This window comes from Condylostylus longicornis, unplaced genomic scaffold (assembly GCF_029603195.1).
Source record: "Condylostylus longicornis isolate FDR11 unplaced genomic scaffold, ASM2960319v2 ptg000084l, whole genome shotgun sequence".
In the NCBI taxonomy this organism is placed as follows: Eukaryota; Metazoa; Arthropoda; class Insecta; order Diptera; family Dolichopodidae; genus Condylostylus; species Condylostylus longicornis.
Genome location: NW_026578052.1, coordinates 9,781,692 through 9,795,483, shown reverse-complemented (window position 1 = coordinate 9,795,483; position 13,792 = coordinate 9,781,692). Strand labels below are relative to the sequence as shown.

The following is a 13,792-nucleotide window of genomic DNA, read 5'->3' as shown; positions in this document are numbered from 1 at the left end:
TTTCTTTTCGAAAACGCAAAACAAAAAAATATTTTAAAGAAAATATAAGAAAAATCATTTCAAACTCGTTTTTATTTAGTATCTAATTGATTCTTAAATTCATGAAATTCATGAAAAAATATTTTTAAGAAGCATTCATTTACGTGCATCTAGTATACGAATTTACTTACCTACATAAAAATCTAATTATAAGCATATAAGAAAATGTGTCACCAATATTAAATAATAGTCACCATAAGTATGTATATTTTTTTCTAATTTTTATATAAATTAATTTTTTTTTTATTAAGTAATGCTTAAATTATTTGAATGACCCCAAAAAAATTTAAAAAAGGAATCTATTTTTTGCTGCTACGTTTTCAACCCAATATCTTTTGCATGACGTACATATAACACAAAAAAAACAGAAATAAACACAGAAAAAAAAAACCCCCATAAAAAATCTAACTTCATGACATAGTGTGTCATAAAATATGGACACCTGTATACAGTTACAGGTATATAGATTTTAAATTCTAATCATTCGAGTTTTTGATCATAATAGAAGTAACCGATTCAATATATTCAATTACCTATTCTCATACATACTGCATTTATATTTTGGTATTGGTATATTTTAGAATATTTTTTAATTCTAACATTTTATATATGGAAAATTTCAACAGTTACAAAATAATAAAATAATAATAAAAAAAAAAATAGATAATATACTAATGTTCATCACCGGAAATTTAACCCTTTTTCAGTTCATCATGCTCTTTTAACATGTTCAGAATTTTAATGTTTTACGTAATAACTTTTATATTTGAATATAAAAACACAAAAAAAATGTATTCTGTTATATTTGCAGGTTATCGATCGGACAATTAAAATAATTTTTAAAACGTGCTAAAACTTAAAACAAAAAAATATTTTTAATATTATTATTATTATGGCTTAAAATGGAATTGTACCATAATTTTGAACAAAAAAAAAAATAAATAGATTTTTATTATAAACAATATTGATATTTTTATATTTAAATTCTAATATTATAGCTTATCCATAATTAGGACTCCATAATAGGCTTTAGTATAGTTTCAAAAGAATAGAATAATTATTATATGGGTATATAAAAAAAGAAAATAGTAACAAGTGCATTTTTAATCTACGGAAACAATAAATATATGCATTCAAATTCAGAATTTTTGAATAATTAAATAATTATACATATATTTACAGTATATATGAACTAAATTTAATGATTAACATTTAAATTTTAAATTTTTTCTAAAAGCACTTTACAATTTATTGTTATACATATATTATTTTTATAACCTCCTATCACAGGAAATATATGTAAGTATATTCTATTTAAAAATCTCTGTAACACAAGCTATATATTCTAGATCATATTGGAAATTTAAATCAATCCTACCATACTATCCTGTCCCTTTCATTCGTCTGTGTTTGAAGCCATCACATAAGAACTTGAAATTGAGACGTGAAATTCGATGCAGATACTTATTTTTATTACTCCCTGAAGACCGTCCTGAAGAACGGTCTTATATAAGTACCAAAACGATCTTATACGGAAATGCTTTTGAAATACTCTCTAAAATTATATATTTTAAATTTTGTTCGGACACTATTTGAAAATTAGTTATTTGTACAGGTTCTATATAATTGAAACAAAATTGACCTTATATAATTCTGAGACATATTAACTGGAAAGATCTTCATTCTCTATGTATCTAAATTTTCTTTCATTTAAAATTGTTACAACTTAATTTTCACTTGTTTTAAAAAATATAAGCAATCTTGACTTCTTTGTTTTTTGACATGCTCATAATCTGTTTCAAATAAGAATTAAATAAATTTATAATAACACATTTTAATTTCTTGTCTTTCTACAAGTACGATGTCTAATAATTAAGTTAAAAATATGATCACTTAGAAGTAATTCATTAGTACTAAAAGCTCCATGTAAATATTTGGTTGGTTGCTTTAGTTGTTGATACTTACTATATTATGCATTTTGCTTGGTCGTTGAACTACAACTCACAGACTACACATGGAATCTAAAACGAGACCAAAAATAAATTTTAATTTATTAATTAAAAAAAAAATTATTTAAAAAAACTAATTTTAAGTTTTCAAATATTTTTTTTAAATTTTTTTTTTATTTTGCCAAAATCGGTAATCAATATTTTCTGGAACATTTCTAAATGTTACCCTCGGTTATTTACACTTTTGACCATATTTAGAGAGTTACCACAATATAATAACATAAATTTTATTATACTTAAATGAATTTTTATTAAAATTATGTTTTATATCCTCATAAAATCCTATTATGATTTGATTATAAATTACAGGTGGGATTGCCAAATTACAGATTTTGTAAAAACAACATGGAAAACAAAACCAAAAAACAATAATTCTTAAAAAAAAAATTAATAAAAATTCTAAAAATTGAATTTTTTTTTTAAATTCAAATCTTTGCGCATTTAATGGCATTTAGTCATTTAAGATAACGTTCTTAAGAAAAAGCAAAAATCAGGTTCATTATACAAAACATTTTTAACTCTTCTTCTTCTTCTTAATTAAGTATATTCTAATTTTTCAGAAAAAAAAAATTTAAAATTCTAATTTATGCTGAAATTCTATATTTGTAGATTTTTATATATGAATATTTCTTTTGTTTTTTATGAACATTTCCATACATACATTTAAAAAAAACGCTTATAACAAAATAGCAAATGAAATATTTCAATATATACATACATACATATATGTATGTATATCAAATTCAATCGAAAATCATTAAAAGAGTATCGAATATAGTAGGTTGTAAAGTGTAGGCGGTGAGAAATAAAAGATAAAACAAAGTGTGTGTATTTAAAGTATTAAAGAAATAAGTTTGAGTTTAACCAATGGTTTATAAAGCAGCACTTTTCATTTGAGCAAATAATATTGCTTTTAAAAACAATCTATTACATTACATATTTAAATTAGCTCCATTCATACAACAAAATATTTCAAATGATTGCATACATTTAGGATGAGGCAAAAAAAAAAATTAAAAAGGCGTTTACAAAATTATTGAATTCAAAAGGTTAATTGCGTAAAATAATATGAATAATTATATAACTTAATAGAACGCTATTTAGCAGGTTTAAAAGCTCAAAGGATTCTTCTATGTTGGTCCGAAGGGGTGAAATACATTCCATAAATTCTATAAACAGGAACAGGGACTTGTTATACACTAGTCGTAAAACAGGGTATAATGGAAGTTCAACTTCAATTGAACTTTATGGATTTATAAAAATTTGGAAAAGCTTACAGTTTCGAAATAATATAAAATACCAAAAATTCAAATTGTACAAAATTTAAGAGGCGATAGCTTCAGAGAGGATAGAAGTGAGAAAACATTTTCTTCCAACGAAATAAACTATTTATTAGTATCTGCTAATATTTTGCTTCACACGAACGGAACGGACGGACGGAAAGACGAAGAGAAACTAATCAACACTTTTTTTTCAAATTTTTTTTTAGGAAAAGTGCTTGAAAAATATCTCTGCTAAATTTTACAGATAATCTGAGAAATTGATAATTTACATTTTTCTTACAAAATGTTGAATGTTATTTTAAATAAAACAATAATTTCAAAGTGGCCAGGCCTTTTTTAATTTTAAAATTCATGAAGGTTATAAGTATATGTATATAGTCATTATAGAAAAAAAAGAAGTAATGTGCACACATGCATATTATCTTCATATAATGTGTAATTGTAAATAAATTAATAATACACATATGTGTATGTGCGTATGTTCAAATATATATTAGTCAAAATGTGAAAAATAAAGAATTTCATATGAATTGAATGGAAAACTTATTGACAACTTCTAACAATTGTTGTATAATTGGTATTTCCTGTATGGCTTGATTTCTTGAACTTTTCTATACTTTGTTCTTATTAAATTTATTTTTAATTTTTTTGCTTTTTTTTTACATTTTGGTTTTTCAGTGTTGGTGTTTTGTTTTAAAAGAACCACATAACACGTCACTACTCACTGTTAAACCAAATTTCAGAACTGTATATGAAATTATTATTGAATTAATAAATATTTATACATATACTTGATTGAAGATTAAGTATATGAAATTTAAAAATGATTTTATCATAAATATAAAAATTTATTGTTTATTCGGTTGAATAAAGTTCATCTAACTTAATATTATAAAAATATATTCGAAAAAATTTAAGGTTTCATTTCGCATATAGCTACAAAAATATTTAATATTGAACTTGAATAGTTGTTTGAAGAAATTTATGGTACCTGTATGTACAAACTATATAAGTATCTATTGTGAATATATATATATATTTAAATTTTTTTAATAAATAATTTATAAAGTGGATTTTTAACTATAATTTAACGGATTGAAATCAATAAATTTTGTATTAATTTTTGGAATTTATACATATATCTACACACATACATAAATAATCGAATTCGCTTATTAAACATCCGCTTATTATTTAAACATATTGATAATTTGCAAATTTTTTTATCTGTACTGAAACTTTGTTCTTGAAGTATAAGCAATTATTTCTTTGAATAAAAGTCTAAATGAGGTTATTCCGGAAATCTATCACAGTCCCATTCAAAACTCTTCTTCTTTTTCAAAAAACTTTAATAGCACAAAGACATTCCTCCCTACGTTATGCAATCAAAAACTAAAGAAAAATCATTAAATAAAAAAGTTTCATTGCCAGTCTTAACAACTTAATTCTTATATATCAAAAAAACAATGCACTGGGTAAGAACTAAACAAAAAGTAGTTTTGCCAGCAAAAACGTTTTGGTATTTCCAAAAAACTGTAAAGAAACAAAATAAAAATAGAAAAGCAAAATAGTACCTATTAAGTTTTTTGCTGCAAATTCTATGGCAAAGCTTCCGCAAAAGCATATAGGAAAATAAGCATATCATAGGAACTTCGGAGCAAAATTGTCTCTACTAAAACAATTTTCCTGATCCAACAAGATATACTAGTGAAACTCATACGTACTCATGTACACATTTTTATTAAAGTTATGCTTATACTTATATACATACATAAAATTAATTATACGCTATGTGTACAGTAAATTTGGACTGAATTGGTATGATAAATATTTTATTAAATTATTGGCTGGCAAGGACATTTTATCTTACTTTGTATATAACAATTTTGCTTTGTTCCATGCAGATGACATACAATGATTTATTTCTTGTAATTTTTAAAAATCAATTTTGTTTTACCTATATATGAACATATAGATCATTTCCCACTATTTCCGGATAATAAACATATTATATTTGATTTCGACACGTTTTATATTATTTCCGTATTCAAAATAGTTAATTTTTTATTTTGTAATTTCTTCTTAGTAAATATATAGGTATGTGGTTTAGTGTTTATGTTGAATTTGATTTATATACTAAATGCCTAAATATGAATAAGAATTTTTATAACCAAATGTACATTTGAATACACAATTTACAATAATTATATTCATTAATAATTACAAAATTCTTAATGAATAAATTTACGTGCATATCTCTAAATTTTCTAAAATATCAACATAATAAATCACTTAAAAATTAATTTCCAATAAATAAATTCAATGAATAAAGCATTTTTTTAAGAATAATAAAAAAAAATGGATTGAAAATCTTAGTCACAATTTCATCTTATAATTATTTCCATTTCTAGTTATGTTTAAAGTTTACGTTCATTGTTCATACAAAAATTTTTGTTTTTGCTCTCTAAGATTATTGCTTGCTGATGAAAATATAAATTATGAGCAAAATCATATATGTAGTAATATATAGAAATAAATTACAATGTCGTCGTTGTCTCATCATAATGTTGTGTGTGACCTCGCAATTCACCATAATTTGCATGCTTTTTATTTAAAAAAACTAAAAAAATAAAAAAGAAAACAACAATTTAGTAAGATATATTAATATTAAAATTAAATATGTATATACAAACATACATAAAAATGTATTAGAGACATACAAACATTTTATTTCCACCTGCCTTTATTTATAGTTGTGTTGTAGTTTTGCAGAATGGTATCGTCTATTTGATTTTCTTAGCGATGTTATAAGCTTTGTTAAAAGTCAATTTTACCCGCACTAAAACAAGGTGTAAAAATTTTAATTATATATAAGTAAATATTTTTTGGAGGTAAAATCGAAAAATATTGCAAATTAATATGTAAATAAGTGTATAGATTTAAAAAGAAAAGTGGAAAAAAAAATAGTTAAGAGTTTAATTTTAAAAATAAAATTATTTTAAAAATCTTGTGTAGTCAATATCAATTTCTTATACGTTTATTTAGTTAAGTTTAATGTAGTACTCAACTTACAGTAAATTTGATAATTTTGAAAATGCAGCAATGTTTTGAGAATATTTTTTTAAACTACAACTGCAAACTAAAATTTTCAAAAATTTATTGCAAACACTCAGTTTTAATTTTGCTACTGTAAATAAAAAACGTAAAATGTTGGAAGATTCGAAAATCGCAAATACGCTGTTTTAGTTTTACTATTTTAAATTAGAAACATAAAATTACGGAAAATTACATGAATTATTAAATAAAGTATTGTATTTTGGGTTTTTAAATTTTTATATATTCAATAAATATTTTAAGTGCTATAGAAAATGAAGAATTGAATAATTTTATTCATATACGATTGCGATAGTACTTTAACAGCTGCAAACATTTTGTTTACTACAAGCAGTAGCAACATTAAAGTATTTGTAGTCGTTGTTTTTTGCTGCTAAAATCAATTCAGTTCTAATTCTAAGTTTGAATTGCAAACGCATACAGCATTTTCAAAAATATTTTTTTTTTATTATTTTTGTTACCGTATCTTTAAAAACAAATTCAGTTATTAAACAATAATAAAACAAAGCTAAATAACGAACAAAATACTTACGTACAAATCTTACATTTTAACTTGAAAACAAAAAAATTTAGAGCCTAAAACAATATGAAGTACAATATTTTATGCTAGAATATTAATTTTTATGGTATTTCCACATTATGTTAAAAATTAGGAATAAGTTAATTATAATTTACTGATGTTGCTGGGACCTTCTTAAAATTTAACAATTTTAACGAATAATTTTAAATATCCTTATTTTAAATAAATATTTTTTTTAAATAAACATAATATTTAATTTTAAAAATAATTTAATATTTTTATAATTTCAGAACTATATCGAGAAGAAAAGTTGGTGAAACATAAGGATATCATACATAGTGAAATTTCAAATTACTTAAACTAAGACAGAAATATTAAAATAATTTTAAATTATTTGTTTATAATTGACTAAAAAATATGGATTCAAGGATTGGTTTAGATTATATCGTTGAAAATCGTGAATATGTATCAAAATTAGGAGCAGCATTAGATACAAATAATACAATAGTTAAAAAACAAGTTTTTGAATTATTATCAGCATTATGTGCATATAATTCTGAAGGATATACGAGAGCAATAGAAACATTAGAATTTTATAAGGTAAAATAATCCTATATAATGACATTAGGAATATCATTTCGCAATTTTATTCTACCTCATTTAAACTTAATTTCAAACACCTCTTTAATTTCACATGCTATTTAACTCTTTATCTTTTTATATTAAAATTCTTGGATTTTAATAGATGTGAAGGTTTGAAATAAAATTTGGAGTTTACAACATACCATAAAACAATAAATTTAATTAAAATACAAATTGCATCAGTTATTTAAAAATTCAAATTAATATATTTTATTCAACTTAAAATATTAAAATTTATTAAAAAATTTTCCAAATTTTGAAATATTAAATAAACGACCTTCATAGTTTTAATGTTGCAAATTTTACTTTCACTATTTAATTTGTCAAATACTTTTTCAAAACAATATATAAAATAAAAAATTAGAATATATAATTTGATTATTCTTAATAATTAATTTGATTATTCTTTTAATTAACACCTTATTATTTCTATTATATTGAATACATTATTATTATTTCATAAATATTTTCATAATTGAAAAATAAACTATTAATAATTGTAGTAGAAAACCAAATATTTTGTATACGTCATTTCTTTAGCACAGTAGTAAACACCTATTAACATCCACACATAGATTTATATTTTTATGCTACATAAATAAATATTATTTTCAAGAATAATATTATATTTTTATTTTTTTTATTTTTCATTTTAGAATCTTAAACGCTGCCGATATCGATTTAAAATTGTTGTAATTGAATTAGAAAGAACAACAGTTGTTGAATATCAAGTGGCTTTATTAGCATTTGTAAATTGTGTTATAATATCAGCAGCTGACCTCCAAGAACGTCTTAGAATCCGAAATGAATTTATAGGTAAACAGATTAAAATTTTATTTATTTGTTTTTTTAATTTTGTTTTATTTATGTTGAAAAAAAAAACAAATAAATAGAGTAGTAGGTAAAAATAATATCAAAAATATGTTGATTTATAAAGTAAATAATTAATATTTTAATTTTGAAATACATAATATGCCTCCTGGTTATAAGTAATATCAGTTAAGTGTAAGATTTAGTAAAATTGTACGACATATACATAGTTATGTATTTTATTAATCGTAAAACGTAATTTCTATGAATATACAAATGTATGTATCAGCACTCTTTTTACATATTTTTAATTATCTATGTATGAACATAAATATTACAATATTATTGAACATATATGAATTAAAAACAAAAGCTTTATAAACAATTCCAACAAAACATATTGCTTAAATGACAGGGTGTTTTATGATATGTGTCATTGTAAGCTGTACAAAAAGCGAGCCTTAATATGATGTAAAATTTATGAGTGCTGGTTATATTAAAATTATAGGCCCGTTTATTTTTTTGCAAAATAACATAAAAGTTGAGGTTTGAAGTGCGATAAAAGACGGAACAAAAGTTTTTTTAGCAAAAAATTAAAAATAAATAGCCGCCTTATGTTCACACATTTCCCTTTAAAACAAAACTCAAATTATATCTGCATACGAACGGTTTTTGTTGGGAAAGTTTATGTTAATAATAATTGTAAACAAAGTGATTTTATATTTATTTGTATATAAACACAATTCCTACTTACATACTTATAATATTAGACATAAAATGTCATGATACTCAAATGTCATGTCCATTGTATTTAAGAAAATTTTTAACATATGATCAAAAAAAAATTATACTACAAGAAAAATTTAATTAAAAATAATTTACGAAGAAATTCTTACACTTAAATCGAATGTTACAATTATACGTTAAACATGTATAAAATTTAATTTAATATTATAATTAAATTAATTGACGTTAACAAAATTAGTTTATAATAGTTCTTATTCAATGGCGCCTATAGTTTTTTTTTTTTTGTTTTGATTAAGAATTTAATTATTTGCATATATTATGTATGTAAATGACGATATTTAAATTTAACATTTCAACTCGAATATTTTATAATGTGATAATTTTTTTTTTTGTTTTCATTTTAGGTTTAAAAATTTTACCGGTGCTGAATAATTTAAGGTAAGTTTGAATTTCAATAATTAATTATATAATTATTATAAATAAGGAATTAAATACAAATTGAAATCTAATTAATATAGTATAAATAATTAATTAATTTTAATGCTGTTTTAAAATTTAGCAATATACCAGATAAATTAGAATCGAATTAGAAAAAGACAAATTAGACAAGTTGCTTTAGATAACTTTACAATATTCTTAACTTGATGTCAATTTCATGAAAATAAATAAAAAAGAAGAATAACTTGAAATGTAAAAGTAAACAGAAGTTGACAAATGCAAATTACTTATTTTAAAGTAAAATCACTGTTTATTAAAAAAAAAAATTTTAATTTTAAAAAGTTAAAGTCCGATTCAATAAACATATTAATTATATTATTTAATTCAGAATTTAATTGACACTTATATAATATAGTTGTCACAAAATTTCAACTAACGTAACGTAGTTACGTCAGAAATAGCTGTCAAAAATTATGAAAAATCACTTGCAATTGAAGTTATATTTAAATTTTAATATTTATTTTATTTGCACAACATTAAATTGTGTTCAAAATTTTCTAAATTTTAAAATTAAGTGCCGGTAATTTTCAAAATTAACACTTTATCAAAAAATTTCCAACAGATGGCATTTGTTTTAAACTTCATTATTTTCATTATTATTATTGTATTTTATATAATAATATAAAATATTGTTTTGGATAATGCGCACGCACCACGTGCACAATCGGCCTTTTAAACTTTGATGTATATATATTTCATATACTAAATTCGTATATAAAGGCAATTTTTTGCTATTCTTATGTCAGTTTTTCATGTTATTACCTTCAATATTTATCTACATATAATAAAATTTTTAAGAAATCTATATATGTATTATAAAAAATATCAAAAATTTTTTTCAATAAAAAAAATAAAATTTCAAAATAAAATTAAAGAAAAAATTTTCTATATTAAATTCTTCTGTATTTCTAGTATTAAATGTGTTCTTCTATAGCCATCCAAATTTAAATTACATTTACATATTGTATTGTGAAAAAATATCAGAACAAAATATTTGTTTTTGTGCTTCTTATTTTAAATTAAAAATATTGTGTTAAAATTCAATATAAATATATCTGAAGAAAAAAATTTATATACATAATAATATAATCGTATCCTTTTTGGATTTATATAGGCACTTTATAATTAAATGTAAATATATACTTAAGTTATACTTAACTACACATCCAAATATATAGATTAAATAAATGTTGTTTTAATACATATGTACGTGCACCTATATAATTAATTAATGTTATAAAATAAATTTTACAAGTGTACCAATATAATTTACATTTTAAAAGTTAAACCAACCATAAATTTACAAAAACAAAAAAAAGGGGATATAAAATCAGGAATTCCAGTAAAAAAAAATAATTTTATTAAAATTTATTTAGAAAACTATAAAATTAATCAAATTTCAAATAAAATCAGTAAATTGTTTTTTCCTCAGTGAAAGTGTTTTAGTAAGTAAAATTTTTCTGATATAAAAAAAAAATTATAATAATTTCATGCTTCATTTCATTATAAGGTAGCAGCAGAGGCATTTCAATGTACATACATATCCTACATACATGTATGTATGTAATGTGTCCTTGACAATACAAAAAAAAAATTAAATTAATGACTTTCTGTTTTTATATTATAATTTTTTTTTGCAATTAAGGACTATGAGATAATTAAAGAATTTTGAATTAATTATTCAACATTTATAAGCAAAGAATCTATTCATTATTAATAATAACCTAGTAGGACATGCATAAAAACATTCTTTATAAATATTATAGAATACTATTAAAAATTAGAGGATTTAAGTAAATTATTAATGAATTTCCTATTTTTGAAATTGTAATTGCAAATAATACACACACACATAAGATTTATTACAAGGATATAATTATATCGGAAGCCAAAAGTTTGAAAAAAAAATACAATTTTATTGTATGTCTATGCCTGTATGCCGTTGCCTATAATTTTGGCTATGCTTTTGCCCATGCTTATACATATATTATTTCCGTCACCTTAACCTTTATATTTTCTTTTTACCTTTAGGTAGGTAAGTTATCTACGTTTTTTTTCTTTGATTTGCTTAAATTTGAAAGCCATTTAGAATAAAGTTATACAAGGTGTGATTATTTTGTTATTTCCAAAATTTTTATCGAAATCTAAAGGGAATTGTTATACAAATATTGTTGACTTAGAATTTAATTATGTTAGTATTAATAATAAATGTACTTGTAAGGTTATTGAATCGGAAAATATTATTTAAAAAGAAGTTTTACTCAGAACATTCATAAAATTTTAGTAGGTAGTTATAAATTTTTAAAATTATTATTGATTTTTTTTTATTGTCAAGTTTTATTAATATTTTATTAATTGATCTTATAAAATCTCATAGTTTTGCAATTTTTCTAGAAAATACTTTTAGTAAAACGTTTAATATTTATGTCGAGAGCCAAATTAAACAAGTATAAGTAGGAAAATATTCCAACTTTAATTATAATGAAGCAAAATATGAAAATATTAAAAAAATTTATTATTTATTTTAGACGAATCTATCACAACGTTGGAGATATCATTGTACAATTGGACGTATTCGACGAACAAAGGGAATGCGACGAAGCACAGAGTTTACAAGGACCAAATGGAATAAATTTAAATTCACATCTTGATGTCTTTTATGCCATATTACGGCAGGTGAGCTATCCTGAATTATAATAACAAAATACTTTAATTATTAAAAATTATTATAATTAAAAAAATTTTCTTTTAAAAAAATTTTTTTTTAGGTGGCTGATACGCCACAGGAAATTCCATTTTTAAGTATATTACAACATTTATTACGAATTGATCCAAAAGAATCTGTTAGTGATATTATATGGGATACAACTGAAAAATTAGTTCATCGTGCTACACTTTTAGAAAATCATGATGATGCTACAAGACTTTTACGTACTCCAAGTATACAAAAATTTATTCATTGTCCACATTGTCGCGGTATACAAAGCTGTGGCAGTAATAATAGCACAACAAATACAAATAATACAACAAATGGAAATGATACTGTGACAACATCCCATTCAAGTCGTAAAGGTTCAATATTATTAACGACAACAACAATAACACCAAACAATAATAATACTCATAATAATCAACATAATTCATCATCTATTCCCAATAATTATTCAGTATCATATAATACATTATCAACGGGTGATAATCATAATAAATCTCAATCATATAATCAATGTGTCACGGTACCACCACCACCACCGCCGCCACCAACACCACCTGGACAACAAATTGGAACTGGTGCGCCACCACCACCTCCATTACCAGCTCAATTTAAAAATGATGGTTACTATATGTCACGTGATGGCTTACCACCACCACCAGCTCCTCCACCAAATTTTCTTTCATTACATTCATCCGCGCCACATCATTTTAATCGTCCAAAAACACCTGATATGATGAATTCAAATGATCAGCATATATTATTACCACAACAAGAAACGCCAGCACCAAAAGCCAAAATGAGAACAATTAATTGGAATAAAATTCCACCAAATAAAGTTATTGGAAAACGTAATATATGGACGGTGGTAGCTGATCAACATCAAGGTCGTTCAAAAACTGACATTGATTGGAATGAAATGGAAGGACTGTTTTGCTTAGCCAATAATATTCAAGGATCACCAAAATTAGGCAGAGATTGTACAGACACATTAGATAGGAAAACAAAAAAAGAAAATTCTGAAGTATATTTGATTTGCCAGATGTATTTTAATATTTTAAAGCTAATGTTTCAAAATTTACATTTTAGATAACCTTGTTAGATGGAAAAAGAAGTCTAAACGTCAATATTTTCCTTAAGCAATTTAGATCGTAAATTTATATCAAATTCACTGATCAGAGTTTTATAAGATAAATAATTTTTCTTGTTTTTAGATCTAATGAGGATATTATAGAATTAATTAAAAATGGAGCACATGATGATATTGGAGCAGAAAAACTTCGCGGTCTTTTAAAAATCTTACCAGAAGTAGATGAATTAGATATGCTAAGAAATTTTAGTGGTGATAAAAATCGTTTAGGAAATGCTGAGAAATTTTTAATGCAATTGTTACGAGTACCAAAGTAATTTATTTATC

The 13,792-nt window shown here is 22.8% G+C and overlaps 1 protein-coding gene across 1 annotated transcript in view; it reads left to right on the top strand.

The window, feature by feature from the left end:
• LOC129613466 (formin-J) overlaps positions 1–13,792 on the top strand; it is a 56,813-nt gene that overhangs the window by 33,162 nt on the left and 9,859 nt on the right. The window contains exons 4-10 of the mRNA XM_055527548.1: positions 7,256–7,565; positions 8,264–8,423; positions 9,569–9,602; positions 12,191–12,338; positions 12,431–13,399; positions 13,465–13,526; positions 13,590–13,778. Coding sequence (XP_055383523.1) covers positions 7,383–7,565; positions 8,264–8,423; positions 9,569–9,602; positions 12,191–12,338; positions 12,431–13,399; positions 13,465–13,526; positions 13,590–13,778 — 1,745 coding nt within the window. The 5' untranslated portion in view covers positions 7,256–7,382. The remainder of the gene's footprint in view (positions 1–7,255; positions 7,566–8,263; positions 8,424–9,568; positions 9,603–12,190; positions 12,339–12,430; positions 13,400–13,464; positions 13,527–13,589; positions 13,779–13,792) is intronic.